Genomic DNA, 24,725 nt, shown 5'->3' with positions numbered 1-24,725 from the left:
GTGAGTGATTATCATATTGCTTATCTGAAAGCCTCTAATCAGCAAAACTTTGTAGATTGTTGTTCCTTATTTTTTCCTCAAAAATCTTGTTTTCATTTTCTCAATGTACATTGCACAATGCACATCTTTAAAAATTTTCTGCATTACATTCGTTACAAACTTTTCTAGATCTTAAATGAGCACATTTTTCAGATGACATCGATTTTAGCACAACAGGAAGACACTGGCTCGATACTAGTCAAGGTACAGGATGAGTTACGCCACCTCCGAGATCAGCTGACTAACTCTGGGGCTGCAGTGGACATTGAGGCCATTACATCAGCAATAGTGAGGACTGAGAAAGCAGTGCAAGGTAAAGCTGAAGAATTGTTATCAGCTCAGCAAAACCAAGTACTTACGCTTCCAACATTAGCCCATGTAAGTCAACATGCAATGCAGGTTCCCGCAAAGAGAAGTAGCAGTGTCTACTACAAACAGAGATATAGTACTAACTTTAGTGTGCACAAAACCCCCGGCCAAGTAGTTAAAGACCAGTTAATTTCACGAATGATAGCAGCTCCAATGCATCAACCTTCTAACCAGATAGCTAGACAGATCATACAAGAGCAATATGGGGTCAGCAAGCCAAAAGAAAAATACCCTCTTCCCCCAATTTCTCCTCCCAAACCAATGCTAGGTCCCACAATAAAAGGTTCACCTCCACTTCCCAAAGCAAACCGTCTCAACCCACGTCTAACTCCCCCAGCTATTACTGAGAGAGATGCTAAGAAAGGTATATTGAGTCTGTGTGAGAGAGGTCTGATACCTCCTGCAGCTGAGCTCACTCTGGAGCCCTCTCCCATAAAGCACAAACCATCTCCTCTGCACCTTCAGAACTGCAATCCAATGGGTTTGGAGAAAATAGCTGATGCCAGAGAGTTGGAGCACACAATGGTGGGGGTACAGTTAGATATATCCGTTCATGAACAGGATGTACCCATCGTGTATCCCAAATCTCAAGCAAGCAATGTCACTGGTCCTAGAGTGATAACTGCTAATGTTCCCACCAGAGGTAGGTCAGATGCCTCTACTTTCAAGATGGGTAATACCCCTCTCTCCCAAATGCGTTCACAAATAAATTCCCAAATGTCACCTCATCCTCCCCCTGTTGGACCACCTCAGACTCCAGCCCTGGCCATGAGTAAGTCAAGGAAGTTCACTATTCAAGGTGGAAGAACGGTGTACGATAACTCAGACTTTGAGGATTACCGTAAAGATTACGCTGCCCATTGGAGCCTGATTTTACCTTGTCTGCAAGAGCTGGAGCTAGTCTTGTCTCAGTTTGCTATCCCAGTTGCTGTTGTGGACGGTGAGAATTTAGTGAGACTCGCTCTGAGCTATAAAATGAACAACAGGCCAACTGTTGCCGAACTAATTGACTGTTGTACCAACCAAGCGTCCATTCTGAATCTCATGGGAAGTCCTGGACAAATTTACAAAGGACCACAAGGATACGACCTGGCAGCAGCTAAGATACAAGCTACGTTTAAAATGTATCTTGATAGGTGCAAGTATCTGGTGTACCGACAAAGTAAACAAGCAGCTGGTATTATTGCTATGAACTGGATAATGGTAATGAAGATGACGACCATCAGAAGTAGACTCAAGACATCTAGAGCTCTTCATTTGATGAAATACAGGGAGAGGCTGAAGGAGTTGAAAACTAATTGGCCTAAAATACAGCAGAAGAAAAGAGTAATAATTCACATCCCCTCGAGGGGATATAATCAGAGTATACGTGACAGCTTAGTTGACTACCACAACTTACAGAACAGCCAAATGGGCCGGATTTGCGATGTGAACGATCCGAATGTTGAAGTTATCTACATTTCACCGATTGATCTCGACAATGACATGCAGCAGTATTATCAAAAGCTTCTGGGAATGGGAGTCACTTCTGAAGCTGAGAACGTTCCAGAAACGGAGGCCAAAGTAAAGTTCATTGTACCCGATCATCTGGATGCATTCCCTGGACTCAACTTTTGTCTGTCCACCATTCTCCTGTACTCTGCACAAACTCTGAAGAGGCTGAAGAGGTTGATTGCGGGAAAGGAAGCATACATTGTGCCGGGCTTGATGCACCGAGATGACATGCAGTTGTCAGAAGTACTCAATGTTCCTGTAGTCGCCGCAGAACCAGATGTTACTCATTTGTACTCGACCAAATCAGGAGCCAAGAGAATATTTGCTAACGCTAACGTTGCTGTACCTCCCTCAGAGTTTGATATTTACACTGAAGAGCAGTTGTTTGAGTTGCTTGCTTCACTGATAGCTGGTAATCTTGGAGTTACCAGATGGGTCTTTAAGATTGACAGTGAGTTTGATGGCAGAGGGACAGCATACTGTGATATCACAAGTTTTCTCAGTTGCCACAAATGGGCTCTGAAACAAGCCGAAAGGTACGGCTCAAAATGGTCTAAAAGATGGGCCCAAGAACCTACAACTATCAAGATTTACTCAGAGCTCCCCGAGATTATCTACAACCATCTGAAGATAGTGAACTCGACCCTGTTCCCCTCAGTAGACAAGTTCCTGGTAGCGTTCACTAAATCAGGTGGTGTGATTGAGGCGTGTCCCCCGGCAGATGACGTCACGTGCATCACAGTGGACATGTTCATCGCTCCTACCGGCGAGGTGGAGATCAAGAACACAGGAGACCAGATCAGAGCCACTGAGTTCCAGACGTGGGCACTGTCCTCCCCTCAAACATCTATCAGTCCGGAGAGGGTACACAATAACAGTATCTCTGTAGCAAACGCGTGTTACGAGAGAGGCATCATTGGGTACATCTCTGTTGGTTATGCTACTTTTATCGATCCTGCTTCAAATGATCAGGCCTTGTGGGCTATAGATCTCAAAGTTTCCTACACAGACACGATGGCAATGGCAAACGTTTTACAATACGTCTCCGGAGGTCGCTTTGAACCATCAACAGGACTCTTTAAAATCCCAGCCTACAAAGTAATGCCCAAGATATCATCTCGTTTCAAATCTCCAAAAGAACGCCAACCACCAAACTACAGGTTCGCAATCCTAGCTCCACGCCTCTTCCATACTAACCTCTCCCTGGTTCACTACAGTGTTTTCTTCCAGATGTGTAGGGCTCACCATATTGGGTACGATATCCGGGAGAGAGAAGGGTCCATCTTCACTCTGATAGACAGCTACAAGCGAGATCTGATCGGGATGGCAGTTGTTGAATCTGATCTGGTTACTGCCATGAAGACGTTCCATAGGAACCTGTCTGTGGTACATCAGGAGATATCCTCAGCCAACTTGCCAGGCAAGAATAACTTTAACACGCTGATTATGGAGGTTGATAAGATCATGGCCTCCCTGGCTGTAGAGGAGCCTGCTGCTCAGGAAGCGGTGGAGAGTGAGGAGAAGACTGAACTTTAGAGTTGACTGATGTTACTTTCTTAGTGCTAGTGGTTATAAATACTGAGTGCCCTCAGTAAATTTTTAATATAGTGATATTTAATCATCAAAACTCAAAATCTGTGGTATTTGAAGAAAGTTTGGTTTTTAAGGCATAGCGGTTGCACTGGGTTATATTAGATGGTAATTTATTGGTGGTTTTTAAGCTCTGTATAAAACATGGCAATGGTAAGAAAATAGTTTAAATAGTTCACATTTTTGTAAATATACAAGTTATCATATCTTTTCTAACAGCAATTATTTTTTCACACTCACAGCATGATTTTAAAGTTTTATTTTTGAATCTTCAGAGGGGAACATGTTTTGGGTTTATTGGTTTTGGGATCAGATTCAGATGTAAATAAACACGTTTTCTATAATAATAATAATATATTGTATAAAGTTGTGTATAATCTATGATAAATTTTAAAATTCAGATTGTAGATCATGTGATTAGTCATTTAAATTCTCTTTAGATTAGATATAAAAAGAGTATGATAATGTGAAATGATAATGATACGATGATGTGTATTGCAATTAGTTATCTCTAATGAATTCTGTATAGTTTTATTTAATCAAGGCCAAGGTGCTAATTTGATTAACTATTTTTGTCTTAGCTTAGGCATCAATCAGTAATCGCTTTATGAATGCCACTAAAATCAGCTAAGTTAAAATTCGTTTTCACCTGTTTCACTCTAAGAAAATATTGATTTTGCTACATTCTCAACATTCTTTTAGCGAAGTATGGGCACATTCACAGACTCTCGTCTCGTCTTCCAAGCGGAATGGTATGACCAGAATGCTGAACTAGTCAGGAGGTATCAGGTCATGTTTTATCCAGTCGATAACACCGTAGAAATGTTCGATGTTAAAAACAGGTTTGTTAGTTTAAAACCTGTTAATATTTAATACATTTAATACAATATACATACATCAAAAGTTCGTCTTATAAACCAAGATTCCCTGGTAAGATGTGACATCCAAACGAAATTGAACCGTTCTTTACTGGAAATAGCATAAAATACCACCTGTCCTGACAGAAAAACCACTAATAAATATAGCAATATTACATTATAATAAAATAAACACTAATAAATATAGCAATATTACATTATTATAATATAAACACTAATAAATATAGCAACACCTCATCTCCAGGAGGTTGTTCCTCAAGAGAAGTGCTGTTCCCAACATCACAGAAGACAAGCTCTACATAGGTTCTGTAGTTAACGTTAACTCCCGTCAGTTAACGCTGACAGGGTATGGTGATAACTTTACAAGTAACACTCTGGCAACAAGAAACGAGAAGACCCTGGCTATTATTAAACCTGATGCTGTTGGTAAAGTGGGCCCCATATTGGAGCGGGTCTGCAAAGAAGGTTAGTTAATTAATTGATTAGTTAAATAATCAGTTAATTATACTGTTACAAAGGCATCAGCCTCGCTCCTGTTTTAGAGATGTAGCGAAATAATGATTTTGAAAGCTCTTGATGTTTAGAACGTTACTGTTTGTTTAGAACGCCTAAATTAAGTTGTGAGATATTAACGATTCCTAATTAATTAATTAAAATAAGTAATTAAAACACAGGTATAAAGTTTTGTAACGCTAAGATGGTGAGTATGAGTAAAGTAGACGCGGCTGCATTCTACGCTGATCACGCAGGGAAGCACTTCTTTGATGAACTGATAGAGTTTATAGTATCGGGGCCCATAATAGCTCTTGAGTTGATGGGTGATAATGTTATAGCCAGATGGAACCAGATTATCGGACCTAGCAACGCTTCTGACGCTAGGAGGTGGGTACCTTATTTCCATTTTTTCCTCAGTTTCTCTCTTTAACAATTTTGATACCTAAATCGATGTAAAAGGATAACATTCACTTCGAAATTCAACTAAACAACTCGTATAATCCTCAGTAAGGTGCCCCAGAGTCTACGTGCATTGTACGGCTCTAACGGTACAGCTAACGCGTGCCACGGGTCTGAGAACCCTGGAGCGGCTGCTCGAGAGATAGACTTCTTCTTTGGAGCTGGACGGAGTATTTCCGGAACAGCCAGCCTCAAGGGCACCACTCTGTGTTTAGTCAAACCTCATGCTATTGAAAATGGAAACATTGGAAAAATTATCAGCATGGTTCGTATATTTTATAGTAATATTATGTACCATAAAGCTAAGGAATGATTGCCGAGCTTGCTGTTGAAATATCGAAATCAAATCCAATGGGGCAGAACACTTCTTATGATATAATGTATGTTATTATTACTCCACAAATACATGTTTAAGCAATATCTCTCTGCTTTAAATTTATAATAATCTTTAACCCTAATTTCGGACCCCTATTTCAGATAACCGATAACGGGTTCGCTATCAGCTCCCTAGAGATGTTTAATTTAGACCGAGCTAATGCTGAGGAGTTCCTTGAAATCTACAAGGGAGTGGTTACTGAGTATAGTCAGATGGTTACTGAGCTGTGCAGTGGACCTTGTCTTGCTATTGAGGTAACAGTATTAATTGTTATTTCTTACCTGAACCATGTGTTTGTTTTTCTTGGTGATTTGTGTTTATTATTTTATCTTGTTACAGACATTTTACAATCGAGTTTTTTCTTTGGACTGAACTTTTTTACTAAATAATATGTACTTCAGATTGTTGGTGAGCACAAAGAATTCCGAAATTTTGTGGGACCAGCAGACCCAGAAATAGCCAAACATCTCCGACCCCAAACAGTGCGAGCTAAGTTTGGGCAAGACAAGATCTTTAACAGCATTCACTGCACAGACCTACCCGAAGATGTGGGACTGGAGATTGAATACTTCTTCAGGATTCTCAGCCAATGAGAGGCAAATGGGAGATAGTAACAACGAACCAGAATCTCCGCCAGAAAACATTCGTTCGGCAATACTAGATGTTCTGTTAACTACAAGATGTTGTGATCCTTGCAGTGCAATGAACAAGTTTTTAAACACTCATGTCGCTCCAAGATAATATGCTTTAAATTAACATGTGTGCATTTGTAAGTTTCAATTGCTTGCCACCCGCGTGTAAATATATATTATGTAATATATTATAATGTGCAGATTTCAGATAGGTGCTAGAAAGTTCCACCCTGATGAATGTCCATGTCATGGCTCTGATTGCTTAAATGTTATACTGTAGCGTTGAATCTTACTTTAACGGGAACAGAAGAGCAAAACAATTTTACTTGCATACGGTGTTATAATCAATTTATTTTGCAGAGCGAATATAATTCAGAATTTTATACAGAAGTTTCGCATGGTTTAATGTGTGACTCAATATTTTGATACATAAATCTGTAAATAATATTATATGTCATTACTCATTGTATAATCATATTCATCAGATGTAAATAATAACTTATTGCATATTAAATTGTGTCTTAATTGTATTAAAATTATCTATGTATCATAGATAAAGCACCAATTCTGCAAAATTAAATGATGCAGAGATCGATATATTAGAGTGGATAAGTTATATAGTTTAAAATTGTTGCCATGAAATTTTAACGATAGTTTATTTAAATTGTTTGTGTATAATTTGCATTGCAGTCAGGTAAATGTAACACTTTGAGCTGGACCTAACCTGGCTAAAGTTTAAACTCTGTGATGGTTGTATATTTAGATGACAGACAAATTCCTAACAGATGAGGTATGTACGGTGTGAAATTATTTTGGTATTTCACCACTACGCTGCATTTGGGAAACGCGTGCAACTCGTTATTATCTTTTAGACGCAAACAATCAACTATTTGCATTGCTTTTTTGGCAAGTTTGTTGAGATTCCAATTATTTAACATTTCACTTCCTCCCCACTCGTAGCAGCTGATAAACCTTTCCACCAGGAGCTGTGTGAGAACTATGGAGTGGGATACAGTCTCATGGTAAAGATGGGTTGGACAGCTGCTTCACACCCGTTACCACCCGTCTTTACTGATCTTAATAGAAGTTCCAACAGTGAAAAAAGATCTGGTTTTGGTTTTGTCAAGGAGGAGAATAGAAAGCTTGATTTTGAGGTATTTTTAGCTGAACGGTACAATCCTGGCAATGATAATTTTATATCAGTCCACTGACAATTGACATACGTTACAGCGACATCTTTCGAATGTTATTAATTGAAAACCATTCCTTCAGATTTGACTGTGATATTTAAGCTTATTTTATTTTCAGTTTGAAGACATGATGGGGAAAATGGCTAACTTGACAACGAAAATGCCCAACTCCAAATCTAAATCACTTTCAAGCGGGGAAACTAAAGTGAAGCAGATTATTTCAGCGAAATCTAAGCCAGGAGAAAGTTCGAGACCCGAGAAAATTCCTTCACCTAATGTTGTGGAACAGACGATAGAGGATCATTCAAAAAGTCCAAAGCGCGGTGAATTCACAACCCAATGTTTATGGAATGATGTGACTGAGCAATCGGGTGCTCCTGAGGTTAATCGGGGTTCGGTAAATCCGAAAATTATGATGAAGATAAAGCAGAAAAAGGTTCTAAGAAACAATCTCAGTGTATTTGAATGAATAGAAACCGGGATAAAATATTTTGGGCCTTGACACAAGAATGCTTAGCACGACGAACTGTACTGTGGACAACTTACCCTGCACGATTCTTCATTTTTGGAAACGCTTTTATGTAACGCGCGGCGTCATTTCGGTGATAAAAGCAAATTGCCTCTCGCAATTTTAGCCGATTTTTGGAAATTTTGCGATTATCTTGGAGACGCCTGGATACGGAATGAAGACAAAAGCTGATCGTATTTCATTGGACGATTCCCAGTTCATAACTTTCTTTTGGAAAGCTGTTGAAGACTGAATGTTTGATTCTGTCGTGTATGTGCAGCGTATACAGTCTCGTTCGCAGTTCCGTTAAATCAAAATCCGTACGAAAAGCAGATAAGTCTTGCAAGAAACAATAAATAAATCGCAGTCTGAACTCTGGTGAAAATTTGCTGAAATGAGAAAAAAAGTTACGTACATCAGGAATTTTTTTGCAAAAAATGTTGTTATTGCTGATAAAGGAGTTATAAGAACCTGGGAAATTTACCTCATTTCCTTCATCCTTGTTTCGATGTCAGTCATAACATAGCCAGTAATAACACTAATGGTTTGAAAATGACTAAGAATCTCGAACTCTCATGAGGCTGCGGATTACAATCGGAAGACAGAAAGCGACAGACAGATCCAACAGAAAGAAGACTATGATGAAGACATATAGGATTTTGTATTTCGCATTAATCTATTGAATATGTCCGTTATTTTCACAACAAGAACAGTAATTTTTGATTTTTTTTGTTCATAAGGGGTCGTTCACATATTACCTAATCAATATTTTAGCAATTTTTACCCCCCCCCCCCCCCCCCCCCCCCCCCCCCGTAATCAAGACCCATGAAGTAATCGCAAAGCGCTTACTAAACGAAAATTGGTTTAAAAAACGAAAATTTTGATTACGTCATCAACGACCAAACCCCCCCCCCCCCCCCCCCCCACCCCCCCGTTATCAACCGTAAGCATTTGGAAACCCCCCTCTGATTGCGTAATATGTGAACGACCCCTAAGCTTCTGTTAACTCCTTAGCATAATTTGCTTGAAGAAGTTTCACATAAATTGTTTTCACGATTAAATTTAATTTGTTTCTAATTTAAACAGTTGTATGGGTTTAAGATTCAAGTGTTTTAAAAATTATTTTATAAAATATGATATCAAAAATGATGTTTGTTCTTGAAAATATTCGATTTTCATTTTTATATAGTCCTCAAACAGATGAAACTAATAATAGCTATGAAGCCTCCGTTAACCAGTCTCTTCTTCGCTGAACTTTGAGGGATCCAGCAGGTGCCATCTGAAAATAATTCATAATTATTGTAAATTGTAACAAATATTTCGTTATAATATGTACAGGATAAGCAACAAAGCATTATATGAACGGTGCAAAGTTGAAAAGTTATCCAAGCGTATTGAACACCAGCGGTGGAAGATGTTTGGACACATTCTCAGGAGTATGGAGAACACCCCAGCCCAAACGGCTCTCTCTTTTGCAATTGAATCAGATAATTTATTCATTGGTAGATTGGGGAGACCTAGAATAAACTTGTTATCGGTTTTAAGAAGTGATTTAAGTAATAGAAATTTGCAAATGGACAACTTGCATGAATTGAACGAAATTAGAGATATAGCTGCATGCAACAGATGTTGGGAAAATCTTTTTCAAGGGTACAGTTTACCGCATTAAGGTATTTTTAAGAATCTTAATCATTTTTGTCGGTAAGATCCTGTTTTATAATAATAATAATGTACAGGAGACTGGAGAGGAAAATAAACGAACTGTAAATAAACGAACTGTAACTAAAAAAGGCTAGAAATTAAGCTAATACTAAAACTAAGATTTTAGTCTACCCACCGTCCAATAGTTGTCCTTTACATCTTTTCTCCTCTGCTGAAGGACAGTCCAGTTCATCCTCGCCGTTGGAACAGTCCTCGTATCCATTACAAACCCAATTAGGAGCTATGCAATGAGTCGTGCTGTTACACGAGACCGTGTGCTCTATATTGCTGCTCTTGCCTGAGGAATTTGAAGTGTTAACCACCCCGCACTTGTTCAGAGGCCAGTAGTGATGTCTGCACATGTTGCTGCTGTGCTGCTCGTACCCGCTCGTGCTGAACTTATTTCTTGTTAGGATTAAACCTCCAATGGAATTTTTCACCCAGAGTGGATGCACTATCACAATGCTGGCAAGCATAACCGTTGCCCTTATATTCACAACACTATTTACCCCCTATACTATTATATCCCCTTTATTGTTTTCCAGGCATTAAGACTTCATCGAAAGTAGTTCAGCAGGTATATTTAAGTTCAAAACATTCTAATTCAATGTTAAAGATGACAGGAATAAGAAATAGTTATGTGGAGGTTTTTAAGAAATTTGCGCAAAATACGCGCCAGCATGTTATACGAAATTAGGTAAAAAACCCAAAATCGCCATATTCAGGTGCCTTAAAAACCATGTTAAAATTGAGTTAGAGATCTGAAACTTTGCAGGGCGTCTAGACCTTGTCCAAGTCGACTGTAAAAAAAATTTCATGTTTCAGGAGTATCGGGAAGTGGGTTTTCTGGAACCCCTGTTTTACAACAGATTGTCGTGAAGGATCACCTTAATAACACCAGAATGTGTGTGTGTGTGTGTGTGTCTGTCTGTCTGTCTGTCTGTCTGTCCGTGTGTAATTTCCGGTCGGTTATACAAAAAAAACGGTAAGAGTTACGGGACTGATTTTTTCGGTATAGTGTCGACAAAACTCTGATGAAGCCCATAGGAAATTTTTTTTAAAATCGGCCGATGGTAAGTGGTTTAATTGATGGTTTTGTACCACAAATGTTACATAAAATTGCGTGAGCAGAACGGCAAGAGTTACGGGGCTTGCTCTCTCTCTCTCATTACTGTGTAATATGTTATAGCTGCATTTAAGTAGCGTCATAATTGGATTAGCCCTGGAAGATTCGCTGTAATGTTATACCTTAAGCTTATTAGGGGAGGGGGGACTGTTAGTGTTTGGGGTCTGTTTGGACTGCAGAGAGAGAGAGAGAGAGAGTTCATACGACAATGTTATGCGTGTTTTCAAATATAATATGCGGGTGTGGTGCGGAGTTAACAAGGGTTAATTTCTATAACGATTTAAATAAAATAGAAAGCGGTTCAAGACGGGAGTGATGAGGTGTAATACTCGGTGTTCAGACCTTATGATCATGGAGTGTGGTGCCTCATGGCTAATAATGACTTAATTATCCACAAGAAATAACTGATTATGAGATTATTGTTTAAGAAACTATTGGGTCACCTAATGCGGGTTTTGACTCAGCGGGTAATTACTCCTACCCTTTTTAACTGCGGCAGTGAAATCCCGGCCGTAGGCCGGGTTACACTAGTATATATATATGTATGTATAGACGCTTTGGCAGTCAATTGTAGCCTACGTTTAAGTGTCCGTAGATTCAAAAGTATAAAAGATACAGTCATTTAGAACCACAGGTTTTAAAGATAATCGTTTATACTTTAGTTTACATTATATCGAAAAATAATTTATCGTCATCATCATCACTTGATGACGTCATCAATTTAAGTGTTTTTAAAACTTGATTTTTGACAAAATAACAACTTTTCAAATCGATTTTAAACCATTAAGAAGTAATTTTATTCAAAATCTGAGGACATTTTCATCTTAGATAATTGTTCAAGCATTCTGAAAATCTACCGGAAAAGTTTCCTACCTTACTCCTTCATAAAGATATTTGCTATTGAAGTTAGTGCTTTTTTGAAGAATAATTTTATAAAAACACAAAAGTTGTGAATTAGTATTCTCTGGTGTTGGACCATCCCTTGGGTTGTGGAGCTCAATTTTGCTTCTTAAAGGTCTAAATTGTGTTATAGGCTAGTTTTAAAGTTGAAAATCGAAAATTTGCACACGTGGGGACACGCCCAAATTGATTTAAAATAGCTTATATCACTGAAAATTGTTATTTTCACGATTTTTATCAACTTTGGAGTCCCGTTGTGATCCAAGTTCTTTTTGAAATCTTCTGAAACTTTGCATGCTTATCAAACTATATATTAAATACCACTATACAAAAATTTACGATGATTCAATATTGTATGCGCACGCAACGTCCGCTCAAAGTTTGCACGTGCGAAAGGTGAGAATTTTGCTCATTCGTGATTTCGAATATATTCTGCTTTCCACGATATTTAAATGGCATTATATATGAATTAAATGCCAACTTGAATGAGTAAGAAGTGCCATATTCAGTCTGTTATCGACAGATATACCTACCTAAACACAAGGAAATGTTTTCAAAGGTAAAATTTCGAAATCGTTGAAATTACCTCCTTATTAATGAAGTTTCGACTGCTGTGTAAATTATCCTGACATTATAATCAAAAAGAGATGATATTTGACCAAAACCCATAATCATGGGTAGAGTGAACCGCTGCCAGTGTCTCTCTTTTCCAAACAAAAGGAAATGATATTAATTTGAGGAACCGTCCGCAAATGCAAATTGATACCGAGAATGAAATCGGTCGCTCGCTTTTCCATTCGATCACGGCTTACGAATTGTAATAAAGCTTATTGAGTGGGAAAAGCGAGCGACCCATTTCATTCTCGGTATCAATTTGCATTTGCGGACGGTTCCTCAAATTAATACCATTTCCTTTTGTTTGGAAAAGAGAGACACTGGCAGCGGTTCACTCTACCCATGATTATGGGTTTTGGTCAAATAAGTATATACATATTAAAAAACTCAGTCAATAATTTATTTGTAAGAAGCAAGTATTGAGTCTTCCCATGTGAACTTACAGTAAGAAGAATTATCAATCTTGTCACACATGTTTTCCATCTGATAACCCTTGCAAAACCCCTCATCAGTGCAGTAAGGCGTGTCGGTGGATTCAGTTCCGTTATTATACTCTGCTGCACAGAAATCTGAAGACGTTTACGTCGGCTTTAAGTTCTAGTAGTTTAAATGTATCATTGATAGAATACAAGAAGATGATTTCACTGATATGCAGTAGCCGTATTGGCCTTGCACTATTTATGATTTACCTGTGTTGGTGTCATTAGAGATGGTGGAATATTTGGCATCTAGTTTCCAGAAATTATCGAACCCTATCCGCTGTATCCGCCATTCTGCACACACTGCCCAGGTCCCATTATCGGGAAATGTTATATGCACGCCTGTAGAAGATAGAGATCAATTCATTGGCGGGAATATTTGCGGGCGCCACGATATATATTAGCTGAATACATCACGAAACATGGTCATCTTCCAGTCATTAGATTTTTATCGTTTATACCAGTCAGCACAAATAATTTAATGTGGAAGTACTTAGTACAAATAAGGTCTCCGGAAAAAGTACCATTGTCTGTGACTCTAATGGTGATATATCTGAAGTCCACCTCGGTATTGGTAAGGTTTGTACTGGAGAACTTGATGTCGTTGTCGCAGGTAGCTGGTTGTGCGTTGATCTGTACCCAGTATCCCTCGTGCTCGCTTATTATTATCCTACCCACTTCCTTCATCTCCATTGTGTAAAGCCACATCTGCCAACATATTTTAACTTGACACGGATTAGAGTGTGCTGATAAATTATTAAAAATCGGGGGGAAACTGCGTGTTCATGACATTTTTGGTGTCAAAAATCACCCATTTTCGAGACGATTCCTTTTGAAAATGTTGCGGTTAGCAAAATAAAGAGCCTTTTCCGTTTCGACATGTCAACAATCGAAAAACCTTTAAAAGTTTACTATTAAGTACAAGTAATATCACTTACATATCTGCGCATCATTAGGTCAAACCCTCTTTCCGGCACAAATCTAACTTGAAGGTAAGAAAGGTATTCATCAAACACCACAGCACACGAGGGATCCGGGCAGTCTTCCAGCACTTTGTTCCAGGGCGATCTGTAGACCTCTGTGAGGAGTAATCTTTTATTGTTTCTGTAGTTTACACTTAACAGTTTTTAAACAAATGGGTTCAATTGTGTATTTTCAATCGGCGTTTTCAATGACCGTGAGAGAATGTTTAGGAGATATACAATATACAATAAAATCGAGAAACTAAGTCAACATTATTAAAAAATATTGCACAGTACTTTGTAGACACTTACTTTTTGGCGTAGAATGGTTTGATTCAGTGTCCACCCAAGTTAACATAAAAGCAAGTAAAGGCAGCAGCATCACGTGGTTTAAAGGATCTTATCAAAGCTATTCCAATCTACTCAAGTTGATAAGCTAGCTAGATATGGCCCAGGGTTCTGTTTAGGTACTGACGTATAGCTGATCGAGTACTGAGCAGTCATTAATACAATTCATCTGATTGTGGGGCCTGTCCACTTGTCATTTCTTGTCATTTACATCACTCATCAATCAACTGAAATTGGTTGAAGATAATTGTGACAGTGTTCCTAATTAAACAATAAACATAAGTCGATGCCTGCGGTAGAAATCCAGGCTCACATCAAAAACTGAAGCTGATAAATTTCAGAGAAAGCGAAAAGCTCGAATTGTACTGAACCTATAGTGTCAGTGATATCAAGCAAGCATATTCAAACCTAACATATGCATAAACGTGATAATTAGATTTGAACTGAGCTGTACAGTTAAACCAAAACAAGATGATAAGCCAAGACCGAGTATATTTTACAGCGACTATATTCACGACAAAGTGTTTAAAATAAAAGAGCACATAAAAGTTAGCCCGTTTAGTCTAGTACTAGTAGCTTCAACACCCACAAAGTCATCCCATGCCTTTATGTGGCACATATAATCCGCATATGTGATGGTATTTATTTGACGACAGTTTTTTGGCCCTTGTTGTGCGAGTTCAATATAATTTTGTGTGAGATGAATAGCATTACCACAAACATTATACAAGACTACTATACAAGAAGAGCACGAATTTTAACAACAACAAAATTGTCAAACTTTGTGGCTGGATTGCTCTTTCGTGAAGGATATAAACGATAAGTAAAAGTCGTGAAGAAAAACTAGATGATATATTGATGCTGCCTAATCGACATTGAATTAGTTGACAAGTACACGCGTGATGCTAGCTAGCTAGCTAGCTAGCAGTAGAAAAGGTCCTTGGCTCGGAAAGACAGCCTTTGTGAAGACAGCCTTTGTGTGCAGTGCTGAGAGATATATAGATATAAGCGTTGAGAGATATAGTAAACAGGACCAATCGCTAGTTGGGTGTCAGCAGTGAAAACTTCCTTGGATAATAAACTTTCAACAACATTAAGCATTAATTGAAATCTGTAAAAAGCAATGGAAATTAGCTTTATCGTATAACACTCGTACAGTCAATAAATGTACATTAAGGCTTAAGCAATAAGTAGCATTGCCATTAGTAACAATGATACTGATAGGAAACTAAAACACGTATAATTGCAATCGTAACAGCAAGACCATCGACAATGTTTTATTACAAATGAATAGGCACAAGATCGAATGAAAGGGCACAAGATCTGATACTTGAACTAACCCAGCACTCCACGTGGCATGACGTCACACCACGTGGCATGACGTCACACCACGTACACTCCTTGGTACAATGCTGATAATACAAAAGTAGAATGGTAATAGTAATACAATACACAATACCGCGAGGAAAGGTGTGTAAGTATTAAAGTGAGCTCCACGTGAAACCCTGCTAGTACCACCGCGAGAATCTCTTGCTGGTGGTATTGTGAGATTTAGTCGTTGTTAATTTGTATTTGTGGCAACTTATTTCAAACGATGACTGTTGTATTGACTGTTCATTTGTTCTTCTAATGAGAGACTGATCGCTATTGTTAATATGAATGCATCTGCAACGCAATGCAAATGCAAGTATGGACCAATTCAACACAAGTGATATAAACAATAAGATCATATAAAGGAGGGGCTGAGTTACTTCACACACTGTTACAATGTTATTCAGAGTGGGCGCTCAGGAGCTGTTGAATGTGGCTCTGCAGGGGAGGGAAGAAAAGCTGAAGATTTTAAAAAGACAAAGCCGCCAGCTTTTAGACAATGGATCTTCTGCTTACGTCGCCTATTAAAACTACGTAACACTAACAGTTTTCGTGATGCTATTTAATTGCTCGTGTAGGCTTTGCTGTGATAGATCATAGACATAAGGGCTAAGTTTTTTCTTTTGTCTATTCTTCTTTTTATAAGTTAAAACATATGTATAAATTCAACAAGAGCTTGAAGAAACAAACAAAAAAGTCAAACAATAGATCTATTGTATCTAATATCTATACAGTTACAAAACAAAAGTTTAATAAAGTAAAGTTACAATATCTCTCCTGCGGTAAGCAGAAAGCCTAAGTTACAATATATCAATGTCACTCCTACTGCCGTTAATTCCAGTTCCAGCTCCGAGCGGACACAATTAATTTAATGCACGTGGAAGTTGCAACTAGATATAGGTTACTACCAAGTATGAAGCAAATTAGTTATCTGCACTATAATAATTGTTTGTGTTAACTGGCGTAGCCGTAAGATTACAGTAAATCTAGAATGACTTGTTACAGGGGAGAACACGGAAATCATTTAGAATGAAGAAACAAACTTTCAGCAGACATATACCGCCGCAAATCCAATTATCATCATTGACTCTTATACCTGATGAATTGGCGGCCAGCTAACGATTTAATTGCTTGCTATACTATATACTATAGCGTATAATGGAGTGGTCTGTAGATAGAGGTTTTGAGGGTTCCAGGAAGGTAACCTGATCTTTGAAAGAGTTCCGGAGGTTTATAATTCGTGAAGTTTATGTTTGTGACCGGATATCAGCCAATAATGGGAGTTTAATAACCATTAATAAAGGCGGTGTGGTAACAGATGCTATTCTTAACACTACCACACAAACCACAAGCAGTGAGGTGCTATTAGCGTTGTGTAGCAACGCGTGCAGCACGCATCAGCCAAATATCGTATATTGTATTGGAATGCGCATGCAATTGCAAAGCAAAACACACGTACTGTATGTAAAACGTTAACTTTGCCAAATTAAAGACCAAAACAGTTAAATGAACAGTTCAATGAAAATAACTGAAGGCCGCACGTGCCAAGCTATGCATTGAAACCTTTATCATTATGTTCAATGTTGCCATTTTTACGACGGAAATAATAGGATTCATGTCAACGTATTTGCAACAAAATACCTCATTTAATAAGGCTAGTACTAGTAGGATGGTCATGAGAAACTGGACAATAGTACAATTATAGTACTAGTAGGTGCTTGCGAAACAATAGCCCATTTTTAGTGACACAACATAGAAACAGGGCCAGCAACGTAACATATCTGCTCATCATCACAACACTTCAGAGGACAGTATCAGAGGGCATCATCACAACACTTCAGAGGACACTATCAGAGGGCACTATCAGAGGGCAGTATCTTCCCAAACAAGGCAACGTAACATATCTGCTCATCATCACAACACTTCAGAGGACACTGTCACTATCAGAGGGCATCATCACAACACTTCAGAGGGCACTATCAGAGGGCACTATCAGAGGGCAGTATCTTCCCAAACAAGGCAACGTAACATCTGCTCATCATCACAACACTTCAGAGGGCACTATCAGAGGGCACTATCAGAGGGCAGTATCTTCCCAAACAAGGCAACGTAACATCTGCTCATCATCACAACACTTCAGAGGGCACTATCAGAGGGCACTATCAGAGGGCAGTATCTTCCCAAACAAGGCAACGTAACATCTGCTCATCATCACAACACTTCAGAGGACACTGTCAGAGGGCACTATCAGAGGGCATCATCACAACACTTCAGAGGACACTATCAGAGGGCACTATCAGAGGGCAGTATCTTCCCAAACAAGGCAACGTAACATCTGCTCATCATCACAACACTTCAGAGGACACTATCAGAGGGCATCATCACAACACTTCAGAGGGCACTATCTCCCCAAACAAGGCAACGTAACATATCTGCTCATCATCACAACACTTCAGAGGACACTATCAGAGGGCATCATCACAACACTTCAGAGGGCACTATCAGAGGGCACTATCAGAGGGCATCATCACAACACTTCAGAGGGCACTATCAGAGGGCATCATCACAACACTTCAGAGGACACTGTCACTATCAGAGGGCATCATCACAACACTTCAGAGGGCACTATCACTATCAGAGGGCAGTATCTTCCCAAACAAGGCAACGTAACATCTGCTCATCATCACAACACTTCAGAGGACACTATCAGAGGGCATCATCACAACACTTCAGAGGGCACTATCAGAGGGCACTATCAGAGGGCATCATCACAACACTTCAGAGGGCACTATCAGAGGGCATCATCACAACACTTCAGAGGGCACTATCAGAGGGCACTATCAGAGGGCATCATCACAACACTTCAGAGGGCACTATCAGAGGGCACTATCAGAGGGCAGTATCTTCCCAAACAAGGCAACGTAACATCTGCTCATCATCACAACACTTCAGAGGGCACTATCAGAGGGCACTATCAGAGGGCAGTATCTTCCCAAACAAGGCAACGTAACATCTGCTCATCATCACAACACTTCAGAGGGCACTATCAGAGGGCACTATCAGAGGGCAGTATCTTCCCAAACAAGGCAACGTAACATCTGCTCATCATCACAACACTTCAGAGGACACTATCAGAGGGCACTATCAGAGGGCAGTATCTTCCCAAACAAGGCAACGTAACATCTGCTCATCATCACAACACTTCAGAGGACACTATCAGAGGGCACTATCACAACACTTCAGAGGGCACTATCTCCCCAAACAAGGCAACGTAACATATCTGCTCATCATCACAACACTTCAGAGGACACTATCAGAGGGCACTATCACAACACTTCAGAGGGCACTATCAGAGGGCACTATCAGAGGGCAGTATCTTCCCAAACAAGGCAACGTAACATCTGCTCATCATCACAACACTTCAGAGGGCACTATCAGAGGGCACTATCAGAGGGCAGTATCTTCCCAAACAAGGCAACGTAACATCTGCTCATCATCACAACACTTCAGAGGACACTATCAGAGGGCACTATCACAACACTTCAGAGGGCACTATCTCCCCAAACAAGGCAACGTAACATATCTGCTCATCATCACAACACTTCAGAGGACACTGTCACTATCAGAGGGCATCATCACAACACTTCAGAGGGCACTATCAGAGGGCACTATCAGAGGGCAGTATCTTCCCAAACAAGGCAACGTAACATCTGCTCATCATCACAACACTTCAGAGGACACTGCTACTATCAGAGGGCAGTATCTTCCCAAACAAGGCAACGTAACATATCTGCTCATCATCACAACACTTCAGAGGACACTGTCACTATCAGAGGGCATCATCACAACACTTCAGAGGGCACTATCAGAGGGTACTATCAGAGGGCAGTATCTTCCCAAACAAGGCAACGTAACATCTGCTCATCATCACAACACTTCAGCGGACACTATCAGAGGGCATCATCACAACACTTCAGAGGGCACTATCAGAGGGCACTATCAGAGGGCATCATCACAACACTTCAGAGGGCACTATCAGAGGGCATCATCACAACACTTCAGAGGGCACTATCAGAGGGCACTATCAGAGGGCATCATCACAACACTTCAGAGGGCACTATCAGAGGGCATCATCACAACACTTCAGAGGGCACTATCAGATAGAGGGCACTATCAGAGGGCATCATCACAACACTTCAGAGGACACTATCACTATCAAAGGGCATCATCACAACACTTCAGAGGGCACTATCACTATCAAAGGGCATCATCACAACACTTCAGAGGACACTATCTCCCCAAACGACTTAATGAGAACTTCCACTTCTAATTACTGAGCGTTTTAGCTACTTATCTGAGCGAGTTTATACAGGGTGTTGAGCTGTTAACTGTTGCGTGCTGTGGCCGGAGTCTGGCTCTTCTGTCACGCTTGTTTAACAAGCTAACTAATAGTTTGTGGTGTAACACAGGTTACTGTGAAGCTTAACGTGGACGAAAGCTCAAGTAACTGCTGGTAGTACTGCAGTATTAACAAGTTAACAAGTACGCTTGTTAACTCACGACTATATAGTGCTGTAGGACGTTGCTGGTAATATTGAGATGTGACAGTAGCATTTTCACGGTTCTGTCAGAGCAGGAATAGTAGGGAAATAATGGGGTTGTGAGAGGTCAGAATGCGATTTACTGGGCGGCGCTCAGCCTGTCATTTCGCCTAATCTCTATTCGTTTATGAACATGATAGCCTGAGGTCCCCAGGTAAAATGCGATATGAAGGCCAAGGTTTAAATGGGACACATATAGAGAACCGTGTTTCTGTAGTATTTTGGTGGCCAAAGTATATACTTACCAGTACCTGAGGTCCCAGGCTTATAAAGTGTTCATTATAATTAACACATGATATGAGCGCCATCCAGTAACAAAGTAATTGTAGTTTACGGATGATGATTAATCACTCTACACTCGACTGTCACGTGACTTTTTCAACCCGTTCTCTAGCTGGCCCTGAACAACTATTCGAAACCCTAACCCTTTAGTCTGATCCCAACCCTAACCCTAACCCAATCCTTAACAAAAGCATATGCTGTAACCCTAAGCCTAACGAGAAATTAGACTAACTTCCTTATACGGTCATATCACGTGATCAAGACAGTTTTTCGCCAATATCTCGTCAGGAGAGCATTTTAACCCTATGTCATGGGGGGGGGGGGGGGGGGGGGGGGGGTGATTCGGAATCAGCGTCCGAAAATACATCGATTGAAGTTGGTTTTAACTGTCGGGGGCTATTTTAGAACAATCTCAAAGATCGTCTGTAGAGTGATTTAGCACGCTTGGTAGTTTACGCCTTGTATTGACCATTGTGATTGTTAATGATCTGGCCCGGCGCGCGCTACTTCGTAGCACTTGCCGTCGAGAAGAAAGCGGCGCGCGCTACTTCGAAGAAATTTAGACGAGTAACATCCGTCAACGCCTTGTATTGCAGAACATGTATTGCACTTGCAGAACATGTATTGCAGAACATGACCAATATTCTTTATGTACTGTTTTTCTATAGATCCTTAAATCAAATGCGAAGCAAATTTATATAAGAGCAAATAGCCGATTTCTTTCAGAGGGCACTTTGAAAAACAAATGTCGCGATAAATTCCCATTTAGAATCAAAAATAACGAATCCAGAACTAAATAAGTGCAGTAGAAAAATGTATAGATCTGGCAACCTGTGCCATCTGTACATTTTATTCAAATTCCAGGCATTATGAGGCGGTGGATGGGAAAATTAGTTATCCCCTTGAAGTTGAAACAGACGGAAGGTATTTAAACTTCAATATTAACTCCTGAACCATGTGGTGGTCAGCTCACTACTTATGTTCTTTATACGCTTTTTCATGACTGTTAATATCCAACAAAGCAGTTTTGTAGTGCATTTAACATCATGTTAAATGCATATTAGACCGTCTTCTTACTCTACAGCTCAGTCACGGCTGGTACACTGGTCAGCTCAGAGTTTGGATGCTAACTGAAGTTACTGCTCCGGTACTGTGTCTGCTAGTATTGGTAATTACAAAGGAGTTGCATATTCAGTCATAGGGTAATGGGGAAATTATAAGCTCCCAGTTTATGACATATGAAATGAAATAATGTGCTTATATCTCGCCCATATGGATAGCAGCAGGCACAAGTGTTGCTACACGTTGCTAGGCGCTAGTTAATAACCATGTCAGAGCAGCTCCAAACAAAGGGCAAGTGAAAAAGACTAGAAAATGAATATGACAATGTGCAATAAAACAATTTAGACAGGTTACAGTGGCATTAAAGACGGGTCTGTCCACAGTCTGCTACGGGGTAGATCACATTTTATTGTGAGATGTAAAGAATACTTATGTTTAATCAATGAACAACTATTCAAACTATTATATAGATTTTAGTATTTCCAACTAAATTGATTTCTCATGTAAATCCCTCTTTCGTTTGCATTTTATATTAGGATAAGCATTTACCCTCTCCCCCAACTAGATTCAAGACTGTTCACAACTCACAAGAAGTCAAACTTTAAGTTGACAAAAATATTCAAAGCAATAGTACAAATAAATTTACAATTCTTATATAAACAGAGATTGTTAATTAACAAGATGGTAAAATGCTCAAAATATATTCGGTTACCATGACGTTCGGTATATTATCTGAATCAGCCCCAGTCTACGTCATGGATAGACCACAAATTTAATAACGGGGTCGATTGCATATATCAAACTCGAAAAAAATTGAGTCAAAATTCAATATCTTGTAGGGTCAAGCTTCAGCAACACTCAACAGGTAAAACATTGAGTTAGAGTATATTAAAGAACAGTAAAATATTATTTGCTAAATGCATGATCAAACCCTTCAAAAACCAAAGTACAATTAATAGTAATTTTTTGAGGTTATATTATGGCATCTGCGCGCCGCACTTTGGGGTCTGGCAATGACAAAATCCTTCTGCAAAAACTAAGAATCTGATTATAAAGGGGTAACCAATCGAGAAACGTATCGATGTACAATGTTTGAGAATAATCACTCGGTAAGTCGATACCCCAAGGGTACAATTTCTACAAAATTCCGCTCCAAACATTCTGGGTTAGCAATCTTAAATGTCACCTTTGATGTCAGACTGATAAGCTAAACTCTGTGCATAATCAGGGGATGGATCACATGACACTGTCAGGTGTTGCCCGGTATTTGAGGATGAGAAGAGAACAGTCTATACCAGGCAGTCAGTCTCACGGTCAAGTCCAAACTCGCCAGGTTGATTTGAGCCTCTCCCAGGGGCTGTTTCCTGGCAAATCTTTCACGTGCCATAACGGCCATGGCTAGCACTTTGTCGTGATAAATTGCTTCGAATGAGAACTCTTCGTTATAGGTGGGACAGAGGGAGTTTTTAGCTACTTTCGAGCGTTTCTTTTGTTGTTTTCTGGTTGAGTTTGAGTCTAGAAGATATGACTTCACGTAGGTATCTGAGAGTTAGTGATGTTACCTGACTTTTTCGGGATAAAAAAGCAAAGTCATAACTTTCTGCTGCCTCTAAAAACGAATATTGGTTTAATAGCGAACGAATCATTGATATAAGTTGACAGAACATTGGACCACTTACCGACGGGTTTATCAGAAGAACGCCACCTGAGGTTCTTGGCTCTAATGACAGTAAGTTTGAGTTTCCCATCGCACACCTCCATGGAAACCTGCACGTCTCCCGTCACCTGCTGCTCTGAAAATCCTGTGTGTGAGATTTTGCGTCAGGCTCGGCATACTGACCTCTTTCAATAAAATATTTAAACTATTATCCACATACTCTAGGAGTTCAATCCAACATATATACAATAAAGTGTATTGCCAAATTAACCGCAACATAAAACAGTAAAATAAATAAATATAGAGAAAGGACGATGCTCCATTGTTTCTGTGATCACCAAATCTGAATTTCCTACTCAATCTCATACGGTGGCTAACCTGGAGGTCTCCAGAGACCAGGGTTTTGTCCGGGCCCTATCCCGATCACATCTAGAACAGTCCCCTTGTCATGGCCTTCAGGAGGGGGTCTCGTCGTCATCCTAACACAGTCGCTCTCTATTGAACTGCAGAAAGATCAGGGTAAAGAATGGAATTATGTTTACACAATATTCACAGAGAATTTAAGCGAACGATTTGAAGTTCCATACAGTTTCGGTAGCTGTTTGATTGAAAGTAGATACGGGTTAAATATTTGCTTCAGTTTTTTGTCACGGCTTACCTTTTTGTGCTACGTCTGTCTTGATACACGATATCGACCGAACTGCAGAAATTCAAGCTTACAATCTATTGCATGCGATCCCTAATTTACATCAGCCTCAACAACTATAAATCTAAATCCTGTGCAAAATACTTCCCTGTGCTCCAACTCACCTTTCCAAAATAATTCCTTGTGTTTCAACTTACCTCTTGGTGCTCCTTCGTTCGTTGATGGCTGGAATGTCGACGGTCACGTTGTCATCTATAGAAAATGTTTTACTGGAAAACAGGGAGGTAAGAGATCGGGCTCCTTGACGCTCTTTAGACTTCGTCATCTTCACCTGTAGATCCATAAGTATTTCAACAACGATAACAGATAACTAGTTGCACGAAAAAGTCTCAATATGTCCTTAACTTAACCCAGGAAAACAACAACAGAAAAAGTCATAACACTGCTTTTTAAAAATGAAAACGTAATAACAGAATTAATTTGACTTGGTTTGACCGCCTCCCCACCCTCCCCGCTCATTAAATATACGAACAAATTTACCTGATCCTCGGCTTTTTCAATGTCAGAACTCCCGGAGCTCATTTCTCCCTCACATACTGACTCTCGTTTTTTCCTCCCTGCGAAAAATACTGTTAACCAGTTAACTATGATCAGCGGCAACATGTAGTGAAGGTGCGGTAATGCTTTGTAAATAGTGCGATTCCGCACCTTCCCAATGCTGTTTTGTGTGCTGCAAATTATTTTTGTTTTTTGTTGTTGTTATACTTACGTGAAACAACAAAACAACAGTAATTAGATGGTCAGGATGACTGGAGCTAGTTGAGCTGGTAATGAGCATCATTGAGGCATAGTATTGGGGGGGGGGGGGCATAGTATTCAATATTATAACTTTACAGTTTAACATTCCAACACATTGTCTCTAATGTGTATAAGCTAACATTGCA

At 39.6% G+C, this 24,725-nt stretch overlaps 5 protein-coding genes and 1 long non-coding RNA gene across 9 annotated transcripts in view; 3 read left to right on the top strand and 3 right to left on the bottom strand.

Moving 5' to 3' along the window:
* Window positions 1-4,011, top strand: part of LOC134822729 (IQ domain-containing protein H-like) — a 34,300-nt gene extending 30,289 nt beyond the window's left edge. Inside the window, exon 3 of the mRNA XM_063833954.1 lies at window positions 193-4,011. Coding sequence (XP_063690024.1) covers window positions 193-3,438 — 3,246 coding nt within the window. The 3' untranslated portion in view covers window positions 3,439-4,011. The remainder of the gene's footprint in view (window positions 1-192) is intronic.
* Window positions 1-6,846, top strand: part of LOC134822734 (nucleoside diphosphate kinase 7-like) — a 37,135-nt gene extending 30,289 nt beyond the window's left edge. The window contains exons 2-7 of one of the 2 annotated variants that reach the window (XM_063833971.1): window positions 4,196-4,334; window positions 4,615-4,835; window positions 5,045-5,252; window positions 5,373-5,589; window positions 5,802-5,954; window positions 6,102-6,846. In XM_063833971.1, the coding sequence (XP_063690041.1) occupies window positions 4,201-4,334; window positions 4,615-4,835; window positions 5,045-5,252; window positions 5,373-5,589; window positions 5,802-5,954; window positions 6,102-6,293 (1,125 nt within the window). In that variant the 5' untranslated portion in view covers window positions 4,196-4,200 and the 3' untranslated portion in view covers window positions 6,294-6,846. Of the gene's footprint in view, window positions 1-4,182; window positions 4,335-4,614; window positions 4,836-5,044; window positions 5,253-5,372; window positions 5,590-5,801; window positions 5,955-6,101 lie in introns of those variants that run through there. The other variant, XM_063833970.1, reaches the window with a different exon arrangement.
* Window positions 1-24,725, bottom strand: part of LOC134822730 (phosphatidate phosphatase LPIN1-like) — a 582,707-nt gene that overhangs the window by 90,096 nt on the left and 467,886 nt on the right.
* On the top strand, window positions 7,016-8,824 carry LOC134822917 (uncharacterized). Its single transcript, XR_010161236.1, has 3 exons — window positions 7,016-7,122; window positions 7,316-7,486; window positions 7,641-8,824. It is a non-coding gene; the product is annotated as an uncharacterized LOC134822917 (long non-coding RNA).
* Window positions 9,124-15,446, bottom strand: LOC134823253 (uncharacterized). Its single transcript, XM_063834648.1, has 7 exons — window positions 14,127-15,446; window positions 13,791-13,930; window positions 13,377-13,560; window positions 13,063-13,194; window positions 12,817-12,942; window positions 9,869-10,030; window positions 9,124-9,310 (listed from the first exon to the last, which is right to left on the bottom strand). The coding sequence occupies exons 1-7, from the start codon at window positions 14,194-14,196 to the stop codon at window positions 9,213-9,215; spliced, it is 912 nt and encodes a 303-aa protein (XP_063690718.1). The 5' UTR covers window positions 14,197-15,446; the 3' UTR covers window positions 9,124-9,212.
* Window positions 22,088-24,725, bottom strand: part of LOC134823294 (uncharacterized) — a 28,402-nt gene continuing 25,764 nt past the window's right edge. Inside the window, exons 8-13 of one of the 3 annotated variants that reach the window (XM_063834707.1) lie at window positions 24,322-24,398; window positions 23,979-24,112; window positions 23,794-23,835; window positions 23,514-23,638; window positions 23,158-23,280; window positions 22,088-23,020 (exon numbers count right to left, since the gene is read on the bottom strand). In XM_063834707.1, the coding sequence (XP_063690777.1) occupies window positions 22,728-23,020; window positions 23,158-23,280; window positions 23,514-23,638; window positions 23,794-23,835; window positions 23,979-24,112; window positions 24,322-24,398 (794 nt within the window). In that variant the 3' untranslated portion in view covers window positions 22,088-22,727. The remainder of the gene's footprint in view (window positions 23,021-23,157; window positions 23,281-23,513; window positions 23,639-23,793; window positions 23,836-23,978; window positions 24,113-24,321; window positions 24,399-24,725) is intronic. The other 2 variants (XM_063834708.1, XM_063834709.1) reach the window with 2 other exon arrangements.

This window comes from Bolinopsis microptera, chromosome 11 (assembly GCF_026151205.1).
Source record: "Bolinopsis microptera isolate Bmic1 chromosome 11, MBARI_Bmic_1.0, whole genome shotgun sequence".
In the NCBI taxonomy this organism is placed as follows: Eukaryota; Metazoa; Ctenophora; class Tentaculata; order Lobata; family Bolinopsidae; genus Bolinopsis; species Bolinopsis microptera.
This window is presented reverse-complemented; position numbering and strand designations above follow the sequence as displayed.